This window comes from Amborella trichopoda, chromosome 11, assembly GCF_054954075.1.
Source record: "Amborella trichopoda isolate Santa Cruz 75 chromosome 11, AtrichopodaSantaCruz75HAP2 v2.0, whole genome shotgun sequence".
Classification (NCBI taxonomy): Eukaryota; Viridiplantae; Streptophyta; class Magnoliopsida; order Amborellales; family Amborellaceae; genus Amborella; species Amborella trichopoda.
Window position 1 is genome coordinate 44,569,282 of NC_142346.1, and position 25,148 is coordinate 44,594,429.

Here is a 25,148-nt window from a genome sequence, read left to right on the forward strand (position 1 = left end):
AGGTTTAAAAAATGGATCGGTGACTCAGATCGGGCATCTCAAAAATTCATCCAGATCGGGAATCGGTCGGATTAAGCCTTAAAAAATATCTGAAAAAATTATTAAAATTCATTATAAATGTTGTTTTCTATGAATCCAATAAGAAATAGAGATATTCTATTAATAATTTTCATTTTTTTGCATTAATATGCGAATATTGATATGTTATCTCCTTGTATGAACTATTGTTTACCATTTAATTTACATTGCATAAAAAGATAAGCATAAAATTATCATGGATTAAGTGTATCATTATATATGGACTACAATAAAGCATATAATTCGTAACATGCGACTTAAAAATCTTGGTTACACTTATGCCATTGATTGAATTTGCGTAACAATTCATTGACTCGTTTAAAAACGAATAAGAAATACTTGTATAACTTCTTTCTTCTTTTTTTTCAAAAGAACTTTATATTTTTTACAATAAATTTTTTTTTTTTGATAAGAAAAAGAAATTTTGTTGTATTATTATTTTATTTTATTTACAAGAACCTTGGAATTTTACTTATTTTGATAGGGATGCAGCCCTATCAAAACATGTTCCTTAAAGCTTCCTTAGTTATAGGTTCCAACAGGGGAAGTTAAAAATCAAGATATTCGTTTGCATGCATAGAAATTGGTACTTTTAGAAGTCTTGTGCTTTTTTTTGTAAGAAATCATGCATTTTTTAGACAAAATCAAAATCGCCCTTACCTATCAAAAAATCAAATGACCAGAAGTGTGCTATTGACCTTGCTTGTTCGATAATTTTTTTTATTTTTGTTTTTTGAAGTTTTGCGATCTATCTTTAGCCATCAGAGATCTAATGGATGGGGTTGATTGCAACCTTATTGTGCCAAAAGTAAGAGGTTTATTGAGCTCCTGATCAACCTTTTTTAGCAGACTAAAACGAGTGCACAAATTGGAACACTCGTAAAGTGCTCTAAATTTAGCACCATGCACTTGCTCACGGAAAAGACGTGCTTGAGAGTATATTTTTCGTTCTCAAAATTTGGTACCCAGTATAAAATCTCTAGATGAGTATTTTCAAAGAAGAAAAAATTGAATTTCTAGTTTCTAAACACCTAGATCAGACCATCTGAAAACTAGGTAAGTTCAATATTAGGGCATTATCTTTTTTATAGCACATACAAATAGGATGCATATAATGTTCGTTTTTTTCCCTCTTTGCCTTTTGGTGCGAGGAACTTGGTCCCCCCAAATTGGGGTTCCCAAAGGTACTCTGGCATAGGATTTTTACATTTCACCTTTCAATTATTTAGCATTTTTCACTTTTACTTCTATTCCAAGTCAAAATCATGTGTAATTTGATGTGCATTTTGAACTTAATCAAAATACAGGAAAAAAAATGTTTGATAAACCAATATCTAAGGCATTTTTTGATAGATTTCCCTTAAATTATTAGATTGCTTGTAGATTGCCTATTATTCAAAGGCAATGCTAGCAAATGGGTTCCCTACAGTGCATTAGTACATCCCCACCCATTGATGTCAACAAGGAATAGTGTAGTGTGTGTTCATCTTCTTAAACTCGTGTAAGAAAATTGAGGCAAGCTTCAAGCCGAGAATGACAGTCCTCAACCGACAGCCTGAGTGGATTCACATCAGATTGTTGGGGAAGTGCACGCAAATTGTAAGAGACCCAATAGCTAGAAAAATCAAAGACTTTCCCATGACACATTTCCGCAACGTATCACAACAATTTAAGCTAAGAGTACCCAAGATGTTGTAAAGGAATGCTACATTATTAGCTCAATAGAAGTTTGAAAAGAGACGGCATGGAAAAATATATAGGGTAGAAGATACTTTCTAATCAAGAAGTCTGCTTCAATACTTTTTTCTTAGTGACCAACTCACTAAGAAAAGTAAGACACGTAGAATGATAATTCCAGACAATTATCATTCGAAGCTGCCAGAGTTTTTATAAAATTCACAAAAAATAAAAATAAAAAAAATGTCAACTCTTAGTGGCAATTTCAAACACACCTCCATTCCAAACAAGTTGATACTTTGCGTATATAAGTTAGTGGTCACAACTCACAAGAGCAGCAAACAGCCATCTTTCACAAAAATAGACTTTTTAAAGTAAGGGGACCAGCAGAAAAGACAGAGACCCACTTACATCTTTACATCCCAAAGTGTCCTCACATGAGACAGAGGAAACTGTACACCACGGTAGTCCTACTTGGGGTATGCTATAATTGTTGGGTAGGCTTCCTCCTCACTGCACCAACTTCCACATCTTTTACATGCTCTTCTTGTCTCGGATGTCTATTAATCATCTCGAAACGAATATGAGAACTCGAAAGAAGCAGAGGTAAAAATGGGGGTCATCATCCTTTAACCAGGATCTTAGCTGTTCCGTCCATGCTTGCGTTCTTGAGACCAGGGCCTGCCCTGCCCACCAATTGCCCTTAAGGCTGCAAAACAATTATCATTCCATACCCCCGCACATGAATGTGAGCTATTGTGATAGAGAAACAATGCCAGCACAGTTCAGATGCAGAAATGGAGTATAACCCTTTCTCGTGTTAATGCCCTCGGCTTGACACATCAACCATTATAGTGGAGCTTCTGGTTTTGAGTGCTCTGGTTCTGTTGCTGAGGGGCCTGCATGTTTAATGGCTGGGTGTTGTACTGTGTGAAAGGCTGAGAATATAGAGGATTCATCACCCCCTGCAAAAAAAAGAAAATCTCATTCATGTCCTGAATGTAGAATCCTATGATTAGAAAAATGTATATATAAATTAGAGACAGAGAGATTAATAATCCGCCACAAGTAAAAGATACCATTACAAGGTGACATGTGACCGGCAAAACAAATAACAATAGTTTTGGTAAGACATGGAGAAAAGACCTGTGACTGGAGGGGACCTGGACCAGCCATGCCAAAATGCGTCTGTGAAGAATCGTCTTGTGATGGGTCATTGAAGCCCACTTGAGTGAAGAGGCCTTGAGTCCCATGAGGCATGTAGTCCTGCAAATAAGTTGTAACATATATTCAACCAACAAAATAACAAAAATCCCAAAAAAACCAGAGGAAGCGAGAGGATATGAGAGAGATTATAAGGTGGGAGCATGCACTTTTGAGAGAGAGAGTACAAAAAACCAATAAATGAGTTACAGTTGGAAAACGTGTGAAGAGAGAGAGTGAGAGCGCATTTCTAACACCGCAAAAAGTGAGAGATTCTAACAAACCTGAGATATGAAATCACTTCCAGTTCCCAAATGGGAGTATCCAGCTTGAGAGTTCTGATTCATAAAACTCCCCGGGAAACCAGCTTGTGTTCCTTGGGTGACGTACTCCATTCCATAGCCACTTTGAGAAGCCTGTACATAGAATAGCACCACAAACCACAACAGAAGAATCAATACCGATGTCGCTAAACTCAAAAATTGGATTGGGGCTTTTACAGTGAGACTATCCTTTTAAGAGGAAGTGTGCCATAAAGCTTGCTTATGGTATATAGTATACCGCCAGGGCATCATCCATCCCTTCTCAGTGATGGATGGTAAACATAAACCATTCTGTAGACATTAACCATACTTTCTAGAACACCCCCGTCTGGTGGGTGTTATCTACTTCCTCCATGTACTCCCCTTCTTTATAAATAGAACAGTTCAACAGTTTCGAAAAAAAAAAACCATGCTTTCTGATGACATTCAACCCTGCAGGGTTGATCTCCAAGGTCCAACATTCAAAATGGATGGTAGATATCAAAATACGTGTCATATCAGATATACAGGTTGTGTATGTGATGATGTCCCTTCTAAGTAGTGCACATACAATGACAAAGGGAATAATAACAGGAGCCCCAAAAAAGCAATTGTAGATATAGAGCCTCATAACTTTACCAAAAGACAAAGGAACAAGCAACTATCCCTCAGCATGCGAAAACTTTTGCCCGAGTAAAAAAAAAGAACTATTGCAAATCTTTGAAGTAGACAACTACCATGCTCGTAGGTAGTAAAATGTGTTTATAGGTAATTTCGCAAGTTGGAAGCAAACAGGATTGGGATCAACTTGCAAGGCTATCATATGTAACCTTTAATTAGCTTTTTTCTCCAAGATAACTTCTTTATATATCTTTTTCTCTTCATGAAATTACTGCCAATCAAAAATAAAAGAATTGATAATAAGCCCAATCTTTTTTTTTGACCAGTAGTGAATAGTGATGCCCTCTCCTTACTAATGCCCATACTACATCCCACATCTAAATGAATAAGTCTGCCTGATTCTTATTAAACAAATTCATGGTGTTGTACTTAGATTTATATTTGTCACATTTTAATAAAGAATATATTTGCAGTATTTGTACATAACAATCCACACCATGAAATGCACTTATACATATTGGAAGGAGAATGTAACATCTTATTAGATTAGAGAAATTATTTGGATGTATCAACGTTGATAAATGCTACACGCGTGTGCAACGCTCCAGTGAAGGTGGGATGACACTGAAATCCTTAGGGGAACTAATCAAACACTATATATTAGAGTTCTCAAAGATCAGAACATGTCAAGGTCCTGATCACTGTAGATTTGGTGAGATACAGCTGAATCTCAAAAGACAGCTTGGTCACCATGACTCGGTAGACTCAGCGTAGCTCCAAGGCATGTCGACACGGTTGCCACCCAAGCTAATGCGCCAAATAAATTGAAAAGTTAACCATGGAGTGAGGCACCATATCAAACATCATCACATGTAATAAGGACTACAACGAATGCAATAACAACCAAACTCATATCATAAAATTTAGTATAAGGGAAAGAATTGGCAAAATTCAAGGAAATGGAGCTTCTAAGTACAACCAACATATAATTTATGAACAACCCCGAGTCCAACTACAGGACCAAGAGCTGGATGGACAAATTTTGCTGCAAATGGCTTGGGAATTACCACCAAGGGAGCAGCATTTGTTTTGGGAGGAAAAAACATTCTCAAAGTACAAATATCTTAAAACAGAAAAATAAGCTCTGTAGGCCAGCACACCTGGAACAGTTTCAGAAAATTTCATAATTAAGAACATGCCAAACATGTTATAAAGGATATGGTGTTAAGGTAAACGACAAAACAGTGTGATATGGAACCTAGATTTATAAGGCAATGGTGTTAAGAAACATTTTAACTTTAAAGATGAGTACTGCATAATCTTCCAACCTAAGACACATCGACAGACAGAAATCAATGGCTCCGATTGGGAGAACTAAACAACACACTTTTGGAATGCCAACCAAAATCGTTGTGTGGTTCCTGGACGTAACACAAATCTATTAAAATTTGAGGAGTGGGGCATCTGTCAGATCCCATTCAAATTTGATGCAAGGAAGCAGACTGTAGCATTCAGCCCCTCACCATACAAGCAGTTTATGGGGAGAATCAATGGATATTGTTTTGGAGTGAAAGCACTAGTGAAACCAGATAATTATAATGAGGTCTGCCGATAAACCCCATTTGTTCCTCATATAATTCTCAAGGGACTGGCTTCTACATACCCATAAAAATAGAATGCTGTAGGAATCTCCCAATAGAGCTTGAAAGAAAAGCAGACTTCTATAAGGTTTTAGGAAGTTATAGAGTTCTCCACAACCATCTGAATGAATCCAGAAATATTTACTATCGCATAGCGAGAGCAATCATCTAGTTTAATATAAAACTATCTTCACACACTTTCTCAGAATAGATATGGAAGTATCTAGGGTCCAATGAACCCATTCACAGACTTCAAGAACTAGCTGAAAATCGAAAGGAGGAAAGAAAAGGGTGGTGACATCATCTGCAAGCAAGATCTTAAAATGATTTCACAGACAGCAAAACTATAGAGCAAGCTTAATCAAATCATAATTCTCACAGCCAAGCGACACCCCAAGAAGGAAAAATAATAATGAATTTTCCATCACTTGTAATTTTTCATGCAATTTCATTATTGAATGGAAAGCAACTTTCTCTTGACTCAATCAATCACACATTACATTAGCATATTTAAAATAACGAAATGCAAAAAGACATCATAGGAGACTAATAATTGGGACTTTCACCTGAGTGGAGAAATCTGCAACATTGTATGCAACGTGTGATCCCTGGCTCTTGAAGTCATCACCAAGAAAATCCTAATCATAGAAAAGCACGGGTAAGTATATCATCAATCACATTCACAACCAGAAAGAACCTAAGAAATGAAGTGCAATGACCACATCAGACTAAAAATTCTGCATAGTCCATTGGATCATATTGTATATTACCATGAAGTAACACTACAAAATGGATCACTTCGAAAGTACCTGAGACATCCCACCAAGTGAAAATCCCTCACGGAAATTCTGGCTCAATCCTTGTACTGGCATCTGTGAAAAACATGAATAAGTGTAATGAGACCCAAAAGTTTTTCGTTTCCTTTTCCAATAAGTCCAGTTTTATTTTTCAATAAGTAAATGATGAGCCCCCCCTACCCCGCAAAAAAAAAAAAAAAAAAAAAAAAAAAACAAAAAACAAAAAACAAAAAACAAAAAACAAACAACAAAACAAAATAATAAACCTGACTCATAATTCCAGTTTGAGAAAGGGGGCCACCAACAGATGGTTGACTGTTAGGATTGTCCAAACCAGTAGGGAAATTGAAAGCCGAACTGATGGTTCCCAATGGTTGTTGAGAAGCCTGCTGATGAGGAAGGTGGCCACCAATAGGGCCACCAGCATTGCCACGACCTGCACCAAAGCCTCTGCTCCCAGCCTGAGGAACCTGAGGAACAGCACCAATAGGACCATGCACAGCCCCACGAGTCGGAATGGCATATGGCTGAGTGTGGGGTCCACCAGGGAATGGTGGGAGAGGAATTCGAGGCACAGGAAAGCCTGCAGGGTGGACAACAGGTTTGTGGTTGCCATTCGGTGGCCCAAATGGCATATAAGAATGAACTGCAAGAGAGAGAGAGTGAGAACATCGGTGAATATACCAATAATTATTCATGAAGAAATTTTCTTATGCCTGTGAATAAACCAATAAAGCAGTCTTTTTTGAATACCCCATTAAAGTCAGTTCATGTATTTCTTCTGCCATGAAAATAAGAACAATATAAAGCAGAAAAATAAAGCCCTAGCAGTACATGACAATTCTATATCCTGGGGCAGCATTCAACACATAATGCTTGACACTAGGATGCAGGAAACAAGATCAGCAGGGGCATCAGAGAGCTTCCATCTTTTGGAAACCGACTTTTTTTTCTTTTTCTATTTTTTCTTTTTGTTTTTGGGCCAGTATGCTGTGGGATTGGAACCCTTGGCATTACATTGTAGTTCGCCAGCAATGAAACTAAGAATATGTAATGCGAGGAATAGTTAAGGACCGAACTTGAAACTGTCGTGAAGAAAATCCAATTTGATCCAATTTAATGAACAGAACATGTCTCAAACTTAAAGAGAACCACTAAATAATTTCCGCAAATGCATAATACAATTTACGAAAGTAAAAGCAGTATTTGAGGGAGTTACAAAAAAGGGACAAACAGATAATACATAGAGCCCAAAGTTCCACTTGATTCATTGATTCAAACAGATAAAGAATATTAACAGAGGCATACCCTTAGCACGGCCGCCTCTTTTATCAGCATTGGGGCTTGAGGTCCCAACAGACCCAAAGTTGTCACCAGGGACAACTGGGGCTCCACTGGTAAAGAAAAGTCTGCGGTCACTGTAGATCTGTTTCACGAAAAACAACAGACATTGAGTTTGAAACAGTAGAAAATCAGATAGCAATTTTCAACATAGCAATCATGTAATGCATCTATAACCATGTCCTGTAGTCCTCATATCTGTCACTCGAAAAATAGCAAGAGGCAACACAAGACAAAAACAATAATTTATTTCAGTAGACTACCTTTTTTGGCTTTTGAAACTGAACCATACTTTGTTTCAAGTTATTCAGAGGACCTTCTACCAAGCATTCATGCTCCTGTCACAGAATCGTAAAATCAAAATATGAACAAAAATGATAATGAAGAATCACAGACTCCAAAGAGAAACAAGTCAATAGTTTTCCACAAAAAAAATTGAAGTGAAGTTTACCTTGTAATGTGTCAATAAGCTGTTCCAAAGCGGTTGTTTGCTTAAAACTTTGGGATTCCCAAGAATGACAATACCATAGCGAGCACGAGTTAGTGCAACATTTAGCCTACGTGGATCATTCAGAAATCCAATGCCCTAAACATACATTTGCATCAGTTAGCACACATGACCATAAGAAATTCGAGCCATATAAAAATAACTTGTTAATACAATGAGGAGCTCTGAACTCCATCTAATGTCCTAAAGACATGAAAGCAAAATATACCGCAGTGAAAGTAAAATATACCGCAGCCAAACACAAATAATCCATATGCAAAACCCATGTCCAAATTTTATAACCTAGGCAGTTCAATTAGACGAAATATAAACTACCAGAAGAAAAAGAAGAGCCAAATTTGGTTGCCGACATATTGTAAGTCTAATTTGATCACCCATCCCAATTGACAAGGAGACAATTTGAATCCTAGAAGTCCACAGAAAACCATCATGACTTATTCTGCTAAGCAGGGAATAGGTAAACAACTAAAAGACACAATAAAAGTACTTTTCAGGTCAGTGAATAAAACATGGCTCAGTCGAGAAAGTCCAGACTGGGGCTCTTACTCGCCCGAGTCATTAGGACCCTGCACACTGCCATGTCCCATTGAAAAACCTCAAGAACAAGTGAAGTTTCACCGGTTCCCAAGGTTACTATGTGTAACTTTCACAGACCAAGCTAAGCAAACTGGCTCAATCAGGCTCAGGCTCCATTGGCTCTAAGCCCAAGTTTGTTTTCAATCACTTACAAAAATCTCATGGCATTTCACACTCAAAAGCAATGATTCAGTTAAATTCCTAATGAAAATTAAGTTCCTTGTTTACTTACTAAGTAGGGAATACCCCTATTTTTAATACCCGTCAAACAGCATATATCTTTCTGATACATAAACACAAATATCACATATACAATTCCTATTTTTAACACTCGTCAAACAGCAAATATCTTTCTGATAGATAAACACAAATATCACATATACATTACCTAAGATAAAATTCTATATAGTGCTCAAAATGGATTATTTGGACATCTATTATGATTTATGAGTGTTTCTTATAGCTTAAAAACAAATTATTTCATTATACACATACTTCCTTTCATAGACGTCCAAAGGTCAATAGGCCCTTGACATTCAAATATCATAGACAATAGCGACCATCCAAACCAAATCTTGACAGCAACCAACTTAGGAAACTGGATAAAATTCTCATATAAGACCAACTAAAGTTCCAACACCAGACTTGTAAAGTTCCATCCAAATTTCCAGAGAAGCTTCTAACACTTGAATTACCATAATAAGAATTAAACAAAAATACCTGATGCTCATTACTCCTCACACAAGACAAAATAATATAATCTTTCTCCCTTCCCTGGAAGGAATCAACACTAGCAACCTGCACAAAATGCATTCGTTGGCATACTTGCACAACAAGCGGCAACTCAATTTAGTGCCAATGAAGATAAAAACTATGACCTCAATTTCTTTATAAAGCTGCTGTCTAAGAGCCCCATTTCTTGACATATAATTCACAATATAAGCACGTTGTCCTTCGTATGGTGTGATAACACCAATCTGTATGACCATAGAGGAGTACATATCAAAAAGAGGAGCATTAACTAAAGTGCAAAAACCATAGCACTTGATAGTGAAAACATAGAACAGAAACTTCTACCAAACTAGAAACACCAATTGAGAACCGTACCTGATTAGGAGTGACACCACACTTCAAGAAAGTGCTAACTATTTTTTCCACATTGGCAGCCTCTGTTCTATTTAAATAGGATGTGCCACTTGCACTTATCTCTTCTTGTCCCATCTACACAAAGTACAGCATTTATCAAATGAGACAAAAACACAAACAATGAATTATACTATAATTAGGTTTTAAATGATGTAATAGGCCCGAAACAAGCACACCCTTTTTTTTACCAGTCAGTACTCAGTACTCACAACCCATTTCACATATTCTATTCTATTCATTAAGTTACTGTTAATAATCCAAAAAAACTAGCTCCACCCATTTTAGTTCAATGCACACCTGGACATAGAAGAACATGGGACGGTTTGGAACTGGCCAAGGAAAATCTATCCCAGATGATTGCCTCTCATTGATGGTCACTCCATTCTGCAGTGTGCCTTCATAAAAGCTGTTCGAAGGAAATTCTGAGAGGGAAGGGTGCATACGATATTGAACCTGTAGTCAAACACATGGAAAACATTGATATATTGTCTCAGTTCAGAAGGTGGATGATAACAAGAAACATTTACCATAACTAGATATTAAAATGACCATCAAACCTTAGATGCTCTGATATTAGAACAAACAGGCATCTTATCAATGATGAGAAGAAAGAGGATGCACATATGAAAACATATTAAGTGACCACATCCATGAGGTAACAAGATGGGGGAATATAATCAATGAAACATGCAGTATTAAAAATACATGAACTTATGCTAAGAAATATCCCCCATAAATCTCACCTGCAACCTAAAGGGCTTCACTCCAAGAAGGACAAGACGCTCAAAGAGAGATTGGGCAAGACCAGCTCGAGCCGCTTTCTTACACATAATGACTGGACCAAGTTGGCAGTGGTCCCCAACAAGGACAACCTGTCATCAAAAGAAAATCCTACACTGCTCAGGAAAACCACCAGATGGGAACATCTCAATTTCTTTCTTCTCTTCTTTCTTGATTCAGGTTAAGTTCATCAGATTTTACTTTTAAGAAATTAATTAATGCTAGGTTCCATAGAATCTACCTGCTTCACTCCGAGAACCAAAGGAATGAGACATTCCGGCTCAGTTGCCTGGGTGGACTCATCAATAAGGACCTGCATAATAAAGAAGAGTTGTCGATTCAATGAACTAGCTGAAGAGACAAAGGTTCCTAACTTAAAGTTATGGACAAGTCTCAACCTGTCTGAATCTAAAATTCGCCAGACGAGGATCACCAGCACCAACACAAGTGCAACAAATGACATCAGCACTCTGAGAAATCTCCCTTTCAGTTGCCCTTTTCAGAGCCTTGTACTTCTTCTCATCACCGCTTGAAAGCTCACCTGTGAACAGTCCATGTTCATCACACACATAAACAAATGAATACATACATTACAAGTAGTAAGAGAGAGAGAGATATAATTCATGTAGCATGTCTTGCATGGGTTTATTAGTCATTCCAAATCAGGAAAAATGATTCGCATGATAAATATAATATTAATGCAAATCGTAACCATCTTTTAACCATCAACAGGAAAGACCAGAAGTAAGACAGTAATTACAAATTGGGCAGTGACAATCAAGGAAAGTATGACTGCTGATATACAATAATAAACACTTGGAACAAGAGTGGATTTTCTAGGCATGCAAAGGATGCAGCACCCAATCTATCAATGTTAAGAATTGTAGAACCCATGTCGCTGCATTACCAAGTCTCAGGACAAAAGAACACACACACACATACGCCCACGCACACACACATGGACACGCACACATGCACACGAACACACACACAGCCCCAGAATTCCCTTTTTCCTAGGTGATCATTTTGGTCAATTTCTTTGAAACTGCAAAAAACAAGACATTGAATCACCAATAAAAAGACAAGGAAAATATACCTTGTTCATCTTTCAGCTGTTGGAGCTTGTGAAGTTCACTTTTTTCTGATGTATCAAGGTGCCGGACCTACAGTTATCAGTGCAAAACCTTCAAAACAAGCCCTAACAGTTGAAGAAAGTTTTAAGACAGCTATGAAAAATTCCATCGAACCAACCAACCTGATAGTGCAGTGTCAAATGCTCGACAGGGGAACTCACTGCTTCCCTTGACTTAGCACAGAGCCTGACAACCTGGTAAAACAATGGCCAGCAAGGTTAATGAGAGCTTCAAAAAGGTATAAACCCAATATGCTTGTTACAAAAAGCATTAATAGCACACATATTTTTTAAGAACACAAAAAACACAGGGTGTCCATGGACTCATAAATTTTGCAATAATGATCATCTGCGCCTTTGAGAATGTCAAAAATAGGAACTAGCACCAAAAACCCAATTTACATGGCATCACACATTGAGAAAGAAACAATGAGAAAAAGAAACCAACGTTTAGAGATAGAAGTACCCAAAGAAACCTCTGTTAGAAATGCAAATAAGGTATGGAGAGGATAGGAGATTAATAACATAAAGGATGCCAATAGTCCCAAGTAAAATATTAAAAATAATAATCATTACCTTTAACCCGGTGGCACTTATCTTTTCTGCAAGCTGATCAACAGCCACATTACTTGGAGCACAAACTAAGACCTGAAATGTTCCAAAATGCCAGAAATGTTAGTAAAGAAAGTCATATCCCACAAATTTCAAATTGAATTACTCATGGCCTACGTATTGTCGGACATGAAGGCATGCAGTACCTGTCCCTGTCCTTGCTTTGCCATATGATACACTATAGCTGCAGACGTGACAGTCTTTCCTGTACCAGGCGGACCCTGAATCAAACTAACCGGCTTTTGGAGAACACTCTTCACTGCAAAAACCTGTACATGTACCAGATCAGTTAGTATTAGGAGAAAACAATATGAAGGCATGAAGAATGAGCGTTGCTGAAATTTTTCTCTAATTCTTTAGTCCTTATTAACATGCGCTTGTTCATTTGGTGATTATAAATTTTTTAAATTACCAACAAAACCCAGCAACCCAATAATTATAACAAATATGAACATACAAGGGAAACTTCAAAAAAATACTTAAATCACTTTGATGAGGAAAACGTTTATATAGGTGTGAGGGTCTAACAATCAAATTAAGGCGCACCTCAAAAATTCATTAGATGAGGTTGTTTCAATGCCCAAAATTCCTCAAATTGATCATCTCAATCTCAAGATGTACGGACATGACAAAAAATGGATTTCAAGTCTTGGAAATAGTGAATCTTGAATGCATTTTTGGACCGTCTATTTTCACGATTTTCAAATGTTCATTGATCTGCTCGATCTACACTACTTTTTAAACTTTAAATTTTAAAATTAGATATGAAAATAAATTTCCAGGCCATCACAAAGATTTCCAATATTGAAACATCTTTCGACACTATTTGAAGGCACGCCCCACTTTGATGGTTTAGAGCCTCGGCCTTATAGAAACCACACCCCCTTTTGACAAAGCATGATAAGCATCAGTTAGAAAAATAAAACTAACAAATCAGAAGTCAACCGCTAAGGTAACAAGACATTCACACATAGAGGTAAAACAAACGTGGGTAGAGGTCTAATCAACTTCAAATTAACAAAATCCAGTTAACTTTATCAATAAAAAACTAAGTAACAAAATCCCAAAATGCCCCAACAGAATACCATTAGGTTCAACATGATAACAGTTCAATGCATATTAGAGCCAACAAAAATATCTTAAATTCAGAAATTTGGAAATGTGCACATAGTAAACAATGTTGGGAAACCAGAGCATGCCAATAATACAATGATGCAATAAGAGAATGCATATTATAACAGAAAAGATAACAGAAAATGCATTACACTGCAAAAAAGTATATGCTAGACTGGCCATTAACGAAACTAGCATCATCAAACATACTTGAGATGCATTAAGCTCTGGTAGACCAGGCGCACCAAAGCGACGAGGTAATGAATTACGAACCACCTGAACCTCAACTTCATGGCCCAACAAGTGATGGTATATGTAGCTGCAAAAAAAGGTAAAATCTTATAAACTCACGTACCACAAATTACCTTCAAATCCTCGTTACAAAAACCAAGCAACAGACAGAAATGGAACATATGAATTCGATAAGGAAAAAATGAACCAGGACCATTCATCTGAAATCCATAACAAAGAAAGCATCTAGGTTTCTCACATATCCCAAAGCAAGCACAATGAAAAGACAACAATTTATTTACAACATACAAAACATTAATTGTTCAAAAGCTGCAATTCAGAAGTAATTAGCATCATTGGTATGGTAATGATCTGTAAGTTCCGTACAGAGACATCACAAACACAACATATACATGTTGCCAGGCAGAAACATTTGTCATCTCTAGAAAATCCATACCATCTGAATGGCCCTTGGTAATAATCAGGTAAGAATCTGTCTAGTCAGTGAACATTTGTCCTCGTAGAACACGTAACAATTTGAAAAATGAAGTACTCATCAAGTAACTCCTCTCGAGAGAAAAAGTACTCTATCTAAACTCTGAAAACGTAGATTGCAGGCATTCCAATTTTTCACACTCTTTGAATGTTAGCTATTATTCATATAGCAATTTCTTTTATGAAATTGAGTGAAAGTAATTCATATAGCAGATTCACTTATCAAAGAGTAGACAATGTCACCAAACAAGTATTATCTATACCTTTAGAACGAAAGCATGAAAAGTAATATCTTATAATTACAAACCCACCCGCTGACACTGGTTTCATCAACGGCAAAAGTCTTCATTGCTCCTTGCATACGATCAAAGCTGGTACTTTTCCAAACAAAATCTACACTAAAACCATGATTGACATCTACAGGAACACCCTGAAAAAATTGGAAATTGAAATCATATTTCAAAGTTTATCGAACCATCAAAGCAACAAAAACACAGAAAAGCGAACATGAACTGTTACCTGGCTGGCTCGCAGCTCAAGCGCAACCTCCTCCTGTGCGGTCAATTTTATCTGAAGGCAAAAAATTAATCACTAATGATTTGTCTGATCAACGTGCCCCGATCTCACTTATAAATAAATTAAAAAAAAAAGATAAAAGTGCATTAAGTCGCATGACATTAATTTCAGTTTCATGAAAAGAAAGAAAGAACCCACACGGATTACTCAAGTTTAACAAGTAGTTAATGGACCTCTCAGCGACACTTATATTACAGACATACTTGAGATGAAATGAATTAATATGTAAACAAAATAGAAAGAATAAGAAATATTATTGAAAGGCCTCCTCCATATAAGAAGAGAAAATACCACATGACCAACAGACTGCCATGCTGGATGAGCAGCATCCCCAGAATAGCGCAATCTCAACTCATCACCAGGGACGAGGCGTAATTCATTATCCTCCTACAATAGCAAAATGAAAATAATGAACATCAATATGGAAAAGAAAGAATTACATGTAGTAAGAATAACAATGGCTTCAATCTTGGCATACCAATGTTCTTGAGGGGAAGTATGTCATACACATCCTCTGTATGGTATACGACATATGGATGGGGCACCCGCCATCTTTTCTGAAAGGCAGGAGTTGGAGATGAACCATAGTCCCAGTGAACATTCACCTAAAACTATAGTTCGTCTCCATTTTCCATCCTCAAAACAGACACCGGATGCCCTCACTGTCTATGGTGCACCATATGCAGGATGTGTATGATATGTTCTCCTGCTCTCAAAGCTTTGGACATGGCATCACATTTCAATCATCGATGCAATCTTGAACTAGATTACCACAACACACTACCAAAAGAATATAGAATTATAACTAACAAACAAGCTACCAAAGAACCTTAAGTAACAAGCAATGAGGAGGAAAACTACCCACCTTTGGAAAAACGAAATACGCAATGCGTTTCTTGTTTAGACCAATATCCCAGCGTATTGTAACATTATCTTTACTTTGAGACTCTTTCATCATCTGAAACAACAAGAATACATATCAGTTCGATGGTCCAGATAGACGACCACTGCAATATAACATCGCCACACCACAAAAGGCAGTATGACATTCTCGATGCATCAAGTTGCATAGCATTAATTTCAGTTCCACCAAACACTGCCGTATTGGAAGATAAAACCAAAATTTTAGTACCTTATCATAATCTGCCTCTAACTTCACAAGGGGAGCAAATACATTTTGATACTACAAAAAGCCACATCAAACATGTCAGAAGATGAAGTATGAAACCCTGAAAGGAAGAATTTATTCAAGCTTGTAAACAAAGGCAAAAAGGTCAACTTAAAAGATTATAGACACCTTCAAGCTTGTAAATAAAGACTAAAAGGTCAATTTAATAGATTATAGACACCTTATATACCATAACCCCAACAAATCTTTGAAATACATGAGTCCGCTCAAGTAATCAATACCTGGTAAGCATCTTCATACTTGAGGACCACAGGCTGAGGTTCATCGTCCACACCAGGCTTCTCAAGATCTTCAAGAGAAGCATCAGGGTTTGTTTTCCAGAGCTCTTCAACCTTATTGATTTGCTGGGCACTAATTTGGCGCGCTCTCAATTGCTCTTGCTCTGATGGAATCTGAGGTCACATGCAAATAACTATATCTTTAGTCACCTAGGCAAATGACCCTAAAAATGACCAAGAAAAGAGCAAATAGGACATCAGACCTTAACAAGCCATTGAAGGAAACATCTATCATCAATGAGGGGGCACCACTGACTCAGGTCCCAATTCATATCTTTAAGTGCATTGACACTTAAACAAGGCTCCCGGCACAAAAGCACCACAACACTCTCTGTCTTTGCAGATATAAATCCAAGTAGAAACACATTACGACAGCCACAATTATAGCATTCGAGGATGGTCTCCCCCAAAGGGCTGTCTTTGTGAAGACAAACTTCTTTGTGTTTTGCCCGAACCTGATAAAAGATCCAAGAAGTACAGCACAGATAATCATTAAGTGTGGCTTAAATCCCAAAGAAATTATATGCATACAAGAAATTGACAATTCCTGCAGCAGATAATGTTGGCAGACATATGCTTCAACAATTTACAAACTACAATAGAAGTCATATTGATTTTTGCATATGAGGCTTGTACTCTATAATCTACATAAGAAGACATTGATTTTTAAAGGCAGGTTCATCATATTAACAAACATAAAGTTTGTCTATATTGGGAACCACCTGTGAAAAAATTTAGAATGAACAGCTTGTATAGGGAACCATGATTTATTTGCACGCAATATCTATACAAGAAAATTTTATTGCCAAATGGTGTAGTTATCCCACATGTATTGCATTAAGAAATGATAGACAAAACCTTGAACAAAACTAAATGGTGCAGAACATCATCATTGCTCTAACTTCTGCTTCCCTAAACCAAAATGACCCATAAGATAAACTTCCATGATGTATGTTTTCCTTATGATGAACAAAACTAAAAGAACGATAATACAACCTGGTCTCAAATGACATGGTGTAGTACCAGGGAAAAAAACACAAAGAAAACCAAGAAAACAGTTACCAGTCAAAAAATAAAATAAAACAAAAGGACGATTACCATGACAAAAGAAAAAAAGAGAGAACTGCTAAGTCTAATTCACCATCCCCAAAAATAAGCCTCAATAGCCAACTTCTTTTTTCCTGAAAGATAGACCATCTCCAAAAAGCTAAAGAAGAAGGCAAAAAAGTTTACATACGCATTGTCTCAAGGAAACTTTTCACTCTACTTTGGTCTTTTTGCTCTTTGCTTTGCCTGATTATTGCTAAGGCTAAGTGGAAACTGAAGAAACCATAACTCCTCAACCACATCTTCCTATGAAACACCGCAGGAGGAAAAATTCTTTTACAGGCTACATTACAAGAACATGGTTATGAAAATCCGTCTGAGTTGGATTCAAAGAATCCAACTCACCAAACTATATTGATGTAGGGCCAAATCTCTTGCCCTGACACAAGGGATAATAAGGCTAGAAGATGGAGGTTTAGGGTGAAGAATGTAGGTTCAGGGTTATGACTCTTGTTTCAAAGGGTTTGGGAGGCAAATATGAGAAAAATATAAGGGTTTGGGAGGCAAATATGAGAAAAAGATATAAACATGAACAGGGGAACTCAGACTTCAAAGAAAAGGTTTTGATACTTCTAGAACAATGTTTTTGCCATCCCAGGAAGGTCACCAATAACTTAGAGAAGGGTTCTCAGAAAAAGAGCAGTAATCTAACAGAAGGCCAGGTGGTAAAAGGATTTGAACTTAAAACTGGTTTTAGATGGCTGGAATGGGCAGAGAGAGATCTGGAAAGGTTACTTAGTCCAAGAGTATATGGGTATGGTGTGGGAGAATTATCCAAGATTGAGGTTGATGCCTGAAGATGGAACAAGTATCATGAAGGTTTGGGTTCATGATATTTGTTCCATCTTCAGGCATCAACCTCAATCTTGCATAATTCTCCCACACCATACCCATATACTCTTGGACAAGTATCATAAATGCATTTATAATATTTATATAGAGGTTGAACCTCTTTATTTTGGCCTATCTCGAACAACCAAGTAACATTCAACCTTCCTAAATCTTCTCTGAATCTTCTTTCCACAAAATGTTCATTTCCCAAATATAAGGAAGCATGGCCTAGGGTTTAACCCTAAGGATTGACCATTGTTTTATGGTCGTGGGACCCACCTTTGGCACACCACTTTTTGTGGGTGGGCCTAGGTGATCTGCCACCATATATTTTGCCTAGTCCAATCTGACACATGCATATAAGTCGTACACCACAAACATAGAATATATAAAACTGAATTTTAACTTTTGATAATAATATCAAATTTAGAAAAGGCAAGTGGACGCAAACCAAAGACATGCATGTCAAAATCATAAAACTTGTGCAGCCTTGCATGTCTTACAAAATGAACTTGTGGGTCTTACAATGCAGGCAAGTGTGTCTTATAAAATGAACATGCATGTCTTTCATCAATATGCAGACTTGCATTTCCACAGTTCAGACGCCACGCGTACAAATCCAAAAAATTAAAAAAAATTCCGTACACATCAACACAGATTTACTGTGTTACATGTCTACACAAGTGTCTAGCACATCAGCATGCCCGGCTCTTCTAAATGCACATGACTCACATATTTACAGAGTTTACAGGGAATTCATTTAGTTCAGCATAAAGAGAACATGCATCAGATGACAGAGCAATTTATCAAGATAGAGATGGTGAGGGAACAACTCAATGGACAGTGTTGACTACAAGGGGAGAGCAGACTGGGAGAGAATTGTAGAACAACTGTTTGCAGCGGTCATAGATCATTGAAAAACAGAGAGGAAGAGAGCAAATAAAATTAACAATGAACATCAAATAGCCAAGATGATATATCATCCTAATTAACAAATCAAAATATTGGGAATGTTAGCTTTCTCTCAAAAAAAAAATAAAAACAAATCTAAATATTGGGAAGCATGGCACCTAAAGGCAGCACATATAGAGAGAGAGAGAGAGAGAGAGAGAGAGCTATAACAAACCCAAATGATTATAAAACAAGACGTAGCTATGATGCTGACAGATGAAAGCCCTCAATAGACAGGCCAATAAAACCTAAAATGAGCTCTCAGAGGGGAATGAAAACGGGGAAAACTGGAAAGTTCGAATATTGGTTTTAATGATCAAAGAATAAGTCAGACAGTACTTTTTGAGAGCTCAAACAAAGTTAATATTATAGATTGAAAAACAACCACACGTGGACTGCAAGCCAACTAGAACAGAATGCCTCACAAAATGGCCTTTAGACAGAGAAATGAAGAAAAATTGCCAAGAGGATCAAAAAAAAAGATGCCTTTAGCATTTGGCTAAGCTGTGATCAATAAATGACAAGAGCCTTGCTAATGCTCCCAGTTTTTAAAGATACCCTGCAGTGGAATTTGGTTCACATGGCACACGCCAAAAGGAGATGTCAATGGAATAATGGATTCACTGAGTTAGAAAGTTTCCATAAACACCTGGTCAGGTACCCAAGGGTGATGACCAGTTACCCAGTTGATGATGTTTCTGGAGTCTCCCTCTACCTCCAAGGGAACACACACACACCCCACCAACCCCCCCCCCCCCCCCCCCCCACCAAAAAAGGGTGAAAAGATTGAATAGCTCGAGTCCTTATGGAAGGGTCAAAGCTCGGTACTCAACGAAGTGGTAACACCAATGACCCCAAGAAGGAGACAATCAAGGAACCATTGAACCCCTTAAATACCAACCCCTCAACCCCCAAATACTGGCAGGGGCAGGGATTCCAAAAGAATGATTGAAGTTGAACATGATAGAGCCTGACCTTGGAGGATCCTAGGAGGAGTATCAACTTTTCCACTAGCTTGCCCATTGAAGCACACAAGATTTTATACTTACAACAACTTCTAGTTTTCTCTCTTTCCCTTCAAAAATTCTTCTAATGTGATCGAGCCAGAGATTCTATAATGAGGCGCTCTCCAAAGCGACAGTCCTCCCAAGGAGTAGGAGGGGGAAAGAAAGCAACAAAAATCATTGAATGGATTCCGCAGTAGCCCAATCCAATCCAATCCAAACAGAATAAGCAAGCAACTCCAAATGGGCCAAACTATTGAGCAATGAAGACATATATATGGTCAGCAGTTTTCTCACTTTCTTTGCATAGCATGCATCTATTGGGGTCATTAAGCCTCATTTTGTTAGTTGGCTGACCATGAGATATTCTTGTGAATGGACAACCAACTGAAATTTAAACTTTTGGAGGGGCAGCTCGGATCTACACCTTACTAGCAACTGTGTTGGGTGAACCCATTATTTTGTGGTAAAATGATGGCACTGAGAAGATTCCACGTGAAAAGGAAACCACTGCAACTTGTCCTTACCAGACTCGGGGATGAAGAATGCTTGAAGAGATGAGAGGAGAGATCATATCTGCCTTCTACAATTTTCCAAGAAGTTCAAGAACTTACTGTTCTGATCCATGGATAGAAGGAACAGGCTTGGAAATAGAAGGCTAGCATTGCCCAGCCATAGGTCTTTCCAAAAGCGCACCTTGTTTCCTGTTTTGGGCAGCAATCAACTTCTGCATGAGAAAAGGTTGTAAGCTGAAGAAAACCCTTTCCACACCTCTGACACACGCTACTCGGGTAAAACCCTTTGGCAGCCACCCTGAATCATTGAGCCTTACTTGTGTTGGATCACCATCCTCCATAGTTGCTTCTCTTGGGGGGCTAAGCATCACAAACATTTACCCAGTAATGTGTTTTTCATGTCCTCTAAAGATCTAATGCCTGAGACCCTTTCGGACTAAGATTTGCAAACTGTTGCCCAATTGACAAGGTGGTATTTTTGGTTACCCACCGTCGATGGATGTAGGAATTCCCTCATTAATCATTCAAACGTGTTACCATAGACATTGGCATGGATGGAAACCTAGATGGAAAGAGATGCCTGAGAATGTAACTGATTGGGGCAACTCTTCCGCCTAAAAGAGAAGAGAGGACCTTTCCAAGAAGCCCAGCACCTCTTGAATCTTTGGATGAACCTGTCCCGTTGGTGTTTCCTCAGCCTACCAATACACAAGGGAATCAAATATACTTACTAGGCAAGGAGGCCACTCCACACGCTATTCTTTTGGCTAGTGAGACTGACTTGCTATCGACTCCTATCCCATTGACATGTTTACTTGCAGGCCCGAAGAGAACAACAGATGAATAACCATAGGACCATGATAAATGGCATACTGTATGTGTGACTTGGAAGGACTCCTCTTGATGATTGAAAACCTTGCAAAATATTTTGGTCATACAAGTAGGAACTACCCCTGCTGAAAACCTCTGCAACAACTGTGAAGAGTAATGGAGAAAGGGGTCCCACTAGGTAAAAATATCAAATGGCTTGGAAATAGCCTTGGGGATTGATGAGGGACTGAGAAGGATGGCCAGGATATGCAGCCTGAGATCCATTTTCCCCATTTGGGCCCAAAACCATCAAATGGAGCACCTCGTCGAGGCCCACAAATCCATGTAGTCGTAGCCTTCACCAAATCCAGCTTCTGTACCAAAGTTGGGTTCCTTGTTTGATGTTTGCGGTACATTTCAATCACAAACAGTTGCTGAATCGTCCAAAATTTAGGAGTCCTTTATGAATACACCGTGGTTAGGAGAAATAACTGCACGTAGCAACCTTCTAAGTCAGATAGCCAGGACTTCAACAAGTATCACGTAGATGCCAATTAAGAGGCTGATGAACCAAAAGACTTTCATTTCAACTGCTCTGTTGATCTTAGTCACCAATGCTACATTCCCTCAGAAATGACCCCACAGTGGTAAAACTTCACAAAGAAGGCCATGATATCTGGGGCCAGGGAGTCCCAAATTTGGTTGAACACCGCTACTAGGAGCCTTATCCTAGCCCAGATTTATTGTTGCTCGCTTGATCTCCTGTTCAAAGAAAGGTACTTCCAGGGAGGCAGCCTGGGTTGAAGATAAAGGATTTGAAATGCAGGAGTAGGGACTTTGGTCTGGGTTGATTACAGGCAGCGAATAAATTCTCTTAAAGAATTTGATTATGGCCCCATTGATTTGGTTCAGGTTGGAGTGGGTCTTGCCCCTGTCCAAAATTTGAAGTGCAGCCAGTGTTTCCAAAAGCGGACAGCCCAACGCCTGGGCGTGCGCCCAGGCCTAAGCGGCCAAATTAGGCGGGTATCCTCTGCCACCCACCTAGGCGCAGGCGCCCGGGAACCTGCCTAGGCGGCCGCCTGGGGGGCCACTCAGGGCCTGCGCCCCGCCCAAGGACGAAAATGCCGCTCGTTATCATTTTTGGGTCATTTTTTTAATACTAAGGGTGTAAAATTGTGGGTTTTAGGTTTCAAATGAAACTAAAACCCATTAGAGGTTATTTTTGAGAGAAAAAAACCCAAAAAAATAAAAAAATTTACTAGACCGCCTAGATTATGGGCGCCCACCTAGGCGCTGGGCGGCCTGGACCCCCCCCCCCCCCCCGCGATCGCCTAGGTGCCGCCTAGTGCTTTTTGAAACACTGAGTATAGCATTTGTTCTTCTTCCACAACTCATTTGTTCTTCTTCCACAACTAGAAATCATCTGGAAAAAGGAGGTTTTCCCGTACCCCTCCTTGAACCATTTGATCCTAAACTGCTAGCCCCAGTACAGTTCTTCTTGCTTAGACACTTCAAAGAACTCTAATTTGGCCTCCATCCAGTGAGACCTTTCTTAGTTGGAAAGGGTATTGACTTCTCCAGGAATGCTATTTCTCGAAAAAGGTTGTCCTTCTTCACATGAAAACTACCGAACTGTTGCTAGCTCCAATGCTTGATATTTGTTTTCAGCATTTACAGTTCCTTTGAGAGTCTGAAACCAACGCACCCCACAACCAAGATGACTACCAATGGGAAATGATGGTGTCTAGCTTTGCCTCAGTCACATAAAATCAAAACTAATGTCTAAGATCCCTAGGGAAGGATTGCATTTCTAGAAAAATCTTCGGATGGGTTCTAGACTGTGCCTTGAGAAACACTTAGGGAGTTGAGAAATCACTCTATTTTGGTAAGAGTGGGGTATTTTGGTAAGAGTGGCATTGACCAAATGATTAGAAAAGGCATACAGAGCCCCACAAAAGATAAACATCACCTGTGATAGCAGCCTATCTAGACAGAGAATGAGAGAGAACAGATCACCTGTGATAGCAGCATATCTAGACAGAGAATGAGAGAGAACAGACTAAATAAGACTGTGAAAAAACACCTAACCATGATTCTCTCAAAGAGGTACAGAGAGCGCAGCACTAAAATTATGAAGCAAAAAGGTTAACCATAACCGATTGTGGATAACGCATAACCATGATCTATGTGACAAAATGTTGCATAAGCTATTCGAGAGAATTTAGACGTGGCACCAATAGGCGATAACATGAGAAAGAGTAGACTTAAGTGGGCTGGACGGCGCCGACCAAGAACAGCACCTGTTAGGAGCTGTGAGGTAGTTCAAGTAGAAGGGTAGGCCCAAAAGGATATTGGAAGTAGTTCGAAAAGATATGGGACTTATGGTCTCACTGAGGATATATAGCCTTTAATAGGATAACCAGGATTTATGTAGCCGACCCCAATTAATTGGGAAAAGGCTAAAATGATGATGATGCTGCATAAGCTAAAATTATCATTTTTATCAGAGAGAGAGAGGATGGGGATCAAATAGATTATTAACCAACAGAAAACAGAACAATACTAGCATGTAAAGAGAGCACAAGAAAAAGATACAGATCAAACAAAAAGACTGCCAAACAACACAAAGCAGTGATCTTTGATAGCATAACCCTAAATGCATCAACTTCAAGGCATAACCTTAAATACACCGACTGCCCAAAGCATCAACTTCAAAGCACAACCCTAAAAACAAAAGCGAGCATGCACACACATACACAGATAACAAACTAGGTTTGATAGCAAAAATTACAAAATCAAATGACCCTTCCCAAAACCCTAGGACATATCATACCAGGTGATTAACAATATGCGACCCTGACGTGTTGCCCCTGGAATTGCAGAACCACTTCCTACATGACGCAACGTTGCACCTGACCACACATGCAGGGTTCGACACTCCACAGTACCTGCAAGCATGCTCGGTGGCAAAGTCACCCCCGGTCTTCCCAAATTCAAAATTATCATCCTCGCCCACCGGCCCTTCCTCAAAGCTCAAAGCCGCCATTCCTGAAACTAGGGCATCAGTGGTACGAGCCTTGCCAGAACCTGGCTCGCCTGGTAGGTCCATGGTGGGTTCGCCAACAGAAGTGTCCGGGTTCCAAACCCTAATTGAGGATGAAGAAGAAGAAGCTTGGTTCACCTCTCTGAAGTCGGGATAATCGAAATCATCCCCCTGTGTGTTGAATTCAAGGAAGGTGTAGGCGTCACCGGTGTCGGGTTGGGATGCGGTCTCATACATGTTTGAGACCACGGTTTGGGCTGCCATTTCGGGATTTTCTGAGTTGGGGCTTTCTCTCTAATGGAGGTTGAGGGAGCGCTGGGGTTTGTCCTAGTTAGGGTTTGTTTGGGGAGGATGAAGCGTTTGGAGGTGGTGGGCAATGGAAGGGGTAGAAACCAAAAGGGGCTGGTTTTCTAGGTTTTGGCGTTTAGAGAGAGAGAGAGATTTGGAGATATCTGCTTTGCATGAGATGCAATCTGATGAATTTTTAGAGAGAGAGAGAGCAAATGTGCGGGTTGAGATAACCACACTATCAACCAGAGTTTAACATATGCATCTATAGCAAAAACGTTTCGTGCCCGTCTCTGCCGATTTA

At 38.8% G+C, this 25,148-nt stretch overlaps 1 protein-coding gene across 1 annotated transcript; it reads right to left on the bottom strand.

Moving 5' to 3' along the window:
• Positions 1 to 2,008: 2,008 nt before the first annotated feature.
• LBA1 (RNA helicase) lies at positions 2,009 to 25,148 on the bottom strand. The gene is made up of 29 exons (XM_006858452.4): positions 24,347 to 25,148; positions 16,499 to 16,750; positions 16,239 to 16,409; positions 15,961 to 16,011; positions 15,694 to 15,786; positions 15,120 to 15,215; positions 14,772 to 14,822; positions 14,564 to 14,682; positions 13,737 to 13,845; positions 12,560 to 12,682; positions 12,378 to 12,449; positions 11,925 to 11,996; positions 11,766 to 11,832; positions 11,068 to 11,210; positions 10,911 to 10,982; positions 10,633 to 10,761; positions 10,187 to 10,342; positions 9,851 to 9,964; positions 9,622 to 9,720; positions 9,464 to 9,541; positions 8,111 to 8,245; positions 7,923 to 7,997; positions 7,627 to 7,744; positions 6,585 to 6,964; positions 6,331 to 6,393; positions 6,088 to 6,159; positions 3,243 to 3,374; positions 2,902 to 3,021; positions 2,009 to 2,720 (listed from the first exon to the last, which is right to left on the bottom strand). The coding sequence occupies exons 1-29, from the start codon at positions 24,818 to 24,820 to the stop codon at positions 2,598 to 2,600; spliced, it is 3,759 nt and encodes a 1,252-aa protein (XP_006858514.1). The 5' UTR covers positions 24,821 to 25,148; the 3' UTR covers positions 2,009 to 2,597.